General features: G+C 34.9%; 1 protein-coding gene across 4 annotated transcripts in view; it reads right to left on the bottom strand.

Annotated features, from left to right (window-relative positions):
- Positions 1–597: 597 nt before the first annotated feature.
- Positions 598–6,000, bottom strand: part of Cog2 (conserved oligomeric Golgi complex subunit 2) — a 91,497-nt gene continuing 86,094 nt past the window's right edge. For 3 of the 4 annotated variants that reach the window (XM_089092129.1, XM_089092130.1, XM_089092131.1), the window contains exons 10-13: positions 4,598–4,880; positions 3,702–3,879; positions 1,171–1,292; positions 598–745 (exon numbers count right to left, since the gene is read on the bottom strand). In XM_089092129.1, coding sequence (XP_088948255.1) covers positions 742–745; positions 1,171–1,292; positions 3,702–3,879; positions 4,598–4,880 — 587 coding nt within the window. In that variant the 3' untranslated portion in view covers positions 598–741. The remainder of the gene's footprint in view (positions 746–1,170; positions 1,293–3,701; positions 3,880–4,597; positions 4,881–6,000) is intronic. The other variant, XM_089092132.1, reaches the window with a different exon arrangement.

The following is a 6,000-nucleotide window of genomic DNA, read 5'->3' as shown; positions in this document are numbered from 1 at the left end:
TAAAACTATTGCTTTTCTATTTGTGTTTATTTTACTTTATATGTCTGTATCTAATCGCACGGCAGGTAATTAGTTCGTATGTCTCCATCGGAAGCGCTCCCAGGAATCTGATTTCTACATAACATTAAAGGTAATTGGTTTCGAGATAACCCAAAGAAAAGAGGTTACTTTTACATAGTTACGTATTTTATTTTCTCGCTTGCAGCGAGGGGCGTGATCGGTACACCGCTTTTAATCATAATATTACATTTGTGGCCCCAGACTTCATTGCCGCATTTGGCGCGTCTTAATCACTATAGCTTTAAAACAATAATATTATATATGGCACAGTCTTTAGTGCTATAAGTGGCGCTATAGAAGAACTTATAAGGTGTAAGTTCACAGCTTTAACATATAATATTACATTCGACGCGGTCAATCTTTATTACCGAAATTAACAGTCGCTCTATTTTTTTTTACCGCTACAAAATGGAAGCGTATTGTGGTCTCTTGAAGAAATTCAGAAAGAATTTCAATCTTTTTTATCTTAACTGAACTTTTTCAGAGTTATCAAGGTCTACCAGAAAATAGATGAAAAAAATACATAACAAAAAGAAATTTCGTTTAACTACAATCGTTTATTAACCAACCGCTCATAAAATACTATAAAATAAAAAATTGACAAATGTAACTGTATTTCAAAATGGTAATTTCAGATGCACGTGGTCAGCAATGATGTATCTAGCTGAGGGCACAGCTCTTTTACCTGAAAGAGAATATGTCTTAAGCCATCAAGCAAGAGATTTCCTGAAGAGAGAGAGAGAGAGAAAGAGAGAGAAGAGAAATTAAACTACTTAATAGAATACTAAGCGCAAGAAGCGTAATTCGCGATGGTCATCCAGAAAATAAATAGCCTTTTATTTTACAAATTCAAAATACACTGCAACAAGAATATATAAGGCACTGCCTGAAAGACTTGACGTCCTAACCCGTCACTATGGATGATTCATTACAATGGGAGAATTGCAACCTACCGTTATTTCTGGCGAAACAATTGGCAAAACTATAAACTACGAAAACCCAAACCCAATTTTGGTGAGAAGATTAATTACGAATATGGGCAAAGGAAGAGTTAAGCGCCCTTCTCAGCCAAAATGTAACTAAAAAATGTGCTATGGCGTGTTACACTACCTGTTTATCGTAAATATCCCGCAGAAAAAGAGTCCAAATACGGATAGGCTCAGTGAAAAGAACTGGAGCTTCTCTGGTGTGGTGGGGTGACTATTAGCGAGCTCGTTTTCCCGTCCATGTCCCTGGAAGAGAAATCCAGCTCATCTATCCAGAACTATGACTGTGAGCAAGGTTAGAGGGTAGCCTTGAGAAATGACGCTTTTCGTGTAAATATTTCCTTATTAACGACACAGTGCTTCAGTGGATTTTGGTTAATGGATACTCTTCTTCTTCAGTTAATCGCTTGGATGGGCTTCTTATTGGTTTTTAACTTCATCTCGCTTTTATAATTATTATGGGCTGCCTCCCCATCGTAGCATAATGTTCGTATACATGAATATATAATGAGCCGGAGGTAGACTTGGGAATTGTTAAGGGGCAGTAATACATGGAACTGTAAGGAATGGATAGGAGGGGATGGCAAAGTTTTTTCTTCAACCTCATATGAACATAATAAAAAAGGTTTTTTTCAGAATCTAAGGAGGGGGGCAACTTTCTGGTTCAATGAAACTAGAAAAAAGAGGTATTACTCAACATCCAAGGTAGAAATAGAGTATCTTCAACACGAGACTAGTATCCCGGTAGGTATAAAACAGGGATAGTTGATATCCTAGTTTACTCCTATTTGTAAAATGTAATAAGGCTAAAGGAAACAAATTCGAAATCAGCGAGATAAGTTAAGATAATTAAAAGTTTTATTAATTTTATTAAGCTAAATAAATTAACCAAGATTCATTTAGTAAGAAGGAGTCAGAGACCATATTAATGGAACTGAAAAACAATAAGGCTGGTAAAATGGTAAATGGATTTTGAAATACAATAGATATGAAGTTAGCTATAAGATACAGAATATTATCAATATGTTCTAGGTAAAGGGCAAGTACCTTGTAATCGTGGATATAAAATGTACCTTTTTATATCCTTTGAATGGTCGTTGTCCTGGAAATCAAACTGGCTAGGTAGAGAGAATTGTCCACCTACTGGATAATCTCTCCGTTCACTTTTGGGTTTAGTGTATTTGTGTGCAAAGGCTTTAGTGGGACATGCTTGGTCTCGGATTTTGTTTATAACCCTCCAAATCGAGCGAGTGGGTTTGAGACCATCTTTTGCTGTGTAAAATTGTTAAAAAGGTGAATTTAGTAATTATACATGGAATTTGCTTCATTTTGTTATGAAGCGAATTGTTTAACACGGTAATGTTTACTAGACAAAGAGAGACACTACAGATACAGTTTCAAGAGAACAACAAAGAATCAATGTTTTGTTTGAGAGGGATTGGTACTTGGTTTGGTGTGTAGTTAGTTACATAATTAATTAGAAACTTACACACTTAATTAATGTGTAATATTTGGTTACGCAAAGGTTTTGTTTTATCCTCGCTTATACTAATTATTTTATATATTTTTTTCTTTAGAACAAAAAAGATATCCAAGTATGTTGTACAAGATGGGAAGTTGAATATATCCTTAATATAGGTTATGCAGATAATTTAAATATACTCATTGTTGCGTCAAGTTATAACGCCTTGGAATAACACATATAAACTCCAATGAGGATGTTTGCTTTATAAGCTGTCTTTTAATATAGGTTTTTCTATATTTTTTTTTTCGGAACCTACACATGATACAAATACCTATTTTGATTTAAACTCATATACATAGTAGTATGAACATTACAGATTTTGATAACTTAGTGCACCTAATTTAGAGTTAGGGATCCTTTGTTCATGACTATGGCGCTTGGTTCATGAGATATCAATACCCTATTGGTCGTTTCAGCCTGGTGAACGTTATTTACTTCATGGGTAGGGGAAAGTTAGAACCACCTTGAGTAAACTATTGGTGATCTCTTTTTTAAGAAAGTAATCAAGGAAATTCTATTTAGTAAGTATGTTTTAAACTTTGTTTAATAAGTTTGATCGAACACATTTTCAGCCTTTGGATATATGCAGTCAATTTTTGTTCAAAGACTGAATTCTCGATGTTACGATATATTACTATGCTAAAGACTTTTGTATCACTTTTATATTACTATACTAAAAATTATATTATGAATAGAGGTTAGTTCAATTTGTAGTAACGTAATTACATTTGATTCTTTAGAATCTTTCCAAAGAAAATAAGGATATGTTTCATGATGTTAAGAAGACGTTTACTAGAAATGTCCCGTTGGAAAAGTTTTGTTCCCAAGAAATGCCTCCACTGTACCCAGCCTTCAAAGGCTATCTTCGGGTGCAACCGACGAGTGCTATCAATACGTTATGTGTGCTCTAGCCATCTAAGCCACCGCAGCTTTATTCTGTCTAGGATGGGTGAGTTTGACATTAAGATTACGGAGAAGCTTGAGGTTGGAAATTCTACAATGATAAGTGATACCAGCAATACGACGCAGTTCAAGAATTCTGTTTTCATAACTATATTTTGCTATGCATGTTAAAAAAAAAAAAAAAAACACACGACAACAACAAAAAACAAGGAATAGATTAAACTTACATGAGAACAAAAGCGTTGGGCGTCTAGAGAAACTTGATGTCGAATTTTATCTTCGTCACTGGGGCCACTGGATACATTCTGAGTGGTAGGAGTTTTTTCACGAGTTTTTCTAAATCTTTTCAAACTCTCCTCTGTCTTTGCCACAGACTCTAACAGCTCTTTCACCTTTGCAGAATAGCTAATAAATAAAGATAATTAATTTAATTCATTAAACAGTAGTTGGGCTGTTTTATCTTTTTTTTTTTTTTTAGGCACCAAAGGTACCCAATGTGACCCCTAGTCTTTTGCCCTTCAAAATTACTAGATTTTTGTCGAAACCTTTCACCAGGGAATCAACAAGCGGCTTTGATGGAATTACACTTTTTTTGCACAAAAAATAGCCTGAAATAATCAAGGCAAAGGCGTGAAAACATATGCTAAATAATTCCCGAGCCATGAAAACGGATTTAAACTATGCAAATCGAAAAAATAGACTTAAAAAAAAAAGAAACAAAACTGGAAATGTAACGTAATTTTACAAGTGTATGAGAGACGAAGGAGTTAGTGAACGGAGAGGGCCAGCGTCAGGCTATATCTGTGACAGTCAAAGGCTTGTTATTTACTGGGCTTATGTTTCAGATCAAACAAGCTGAGGAATTCCTTTGTTCGACCGTTAAAATTGCGTTTAAAATACATAAAAAATTCCTATTTGTACATTGATACTATTAATATTTTTTAAACTTGTTCAAAAACGTTTTCGCTTCTTCCAATCAAAGATACCAGCCAGATTTCGCATGGCAATGCTTCACGTGAGTAAATTAACCGTCTTATTTCTGACCTTCACTTTAAGAACGGTAGAGTTTACGACTTCTTTTTGGCTGATAAAAAAAAAAAAAAAAAAAAGTTCTATATCCTACCTCGCTAAAATGGAACATACAACTTCTTCTAATATGCTCATCGTCTCGATGTCTCCCATCTCTTCTCCATAGCTCGTCTTGAACGAAATAAGCGGTTGAAAAGTGTTATCAACGTAGGAGCAATGTGTGCTTGGAGTAACTCTGTTGGTTCTTCTATAAAGTCTTGGGATATCGGTAATAGTTTCCAGATGCACAGCTGATTCATCTTTTAATAATCCAACGGCTTGCTGTAGCACCTTCTCACGATGAGAAAGAATCGCAGAACGACATTCTTCAAAAGCAACTGAAATAAAATTCACATTATTCCATTTAGCAGGGTTATTGTCGCCTTTCTTCACCAAATGCCATTTAAGATTTCTCAGGACCTTTTTTTTTTTTTTTTTTTTTTTTTTTTTTTTTTATAGGGAGAAGGAGGGCAGGGAAGGATCATAAGATGACTCCTCATACCAGGTGAAACTTCCCTTTCGGTAAAGCTAATTAAAGGATGTCATATTATTTTTTTAGAACTCAAAATGTTTCTACAATAAAAAAGGACCTGTTCAAAGCTTTACTTAATACAAATATAAAATACGAAATAAAATGTAAAAGCACATTGTGGACTAACATTATCTTTGAGCGGTTTCTTGAAGAGTAAGTGGGTCCTAGAAATATTGTGATGGAACTCTTGCCTTAGGTGGTAATGTTTGACTATAATTCACTATAACAAGTCAATTGGGAAATACGATTCACCAGCTTAACTTTCTCAGAGACTTTGAAGAAAGAATATTAATCATTTAGAATACATTGTCATCACCAAGGACAATTTTTCAAGCATTGTTATGGAAGGCGAAAATGAAGAGGGTGAGCTAAAAGTTCAAGATGCGTTTACTTCCTATTTTGCTAATATCGGCAAAACTACAGCCTCTTCTGTAAGTCCTTCTTTTTCTCTACCTGATTTTAGGTCTTACCTTTGACCACCTTGTCCTAAATCAATGGCATTGGAACCTGCCTCTGAAGCTGAAATAGGCAGAACTATCAATGGTTTGAGGGGTTCTTCATCTTCTGGCCCAGACCGTATTCCGACTAAGATCGTCAAGTTCATTCTTATTGTCATCGTTTCTGCCCTCACGAGGCATACCAATCTTTCCTTTGAAAATGGTGTTCTTCCAAGTGTTTTAAAGCCTGTTCATGTTATTATTCTTTTTAAAGGTGGACCAAGGAATGATCCTGCAAATTATCGTCCCATATCTCTTTCATCAGTGTTTAGTAAAATATTTGAAAGAGCTATGCTTTCTCGAGTTCTTAATTTTCTTAATTCTAAACACTTTTTTCATGATTTTCAGTTTGGTTTTAGGGCGAAGCACTCAACTGAGCATGCATGCACAACTCTTTTGAATTATTTACATTCAGTTCTTGACTCTGGT

Source organism: Artemia sp. Qi Xiang Cuo, chromosome 7 (genome assembly GCF_049724085.1).
Source record: "Artemia sp. Qi Xiang Cuo chromosome 7, ASM4972408v1, whole genome shotgun sequence".
Classification (NCBI taxonomy): Eukaryota; Metazoa; Arthropoda; class Branchiopoda; order Anostraca; family Artemiidae; genus Artemia; species Artemia sp. Qi Xiang Cuo.
Note: the sequence above shows the minus strand (reverse complement) of the source record. Positions and strands in the feature narration are given on the sequence as shown.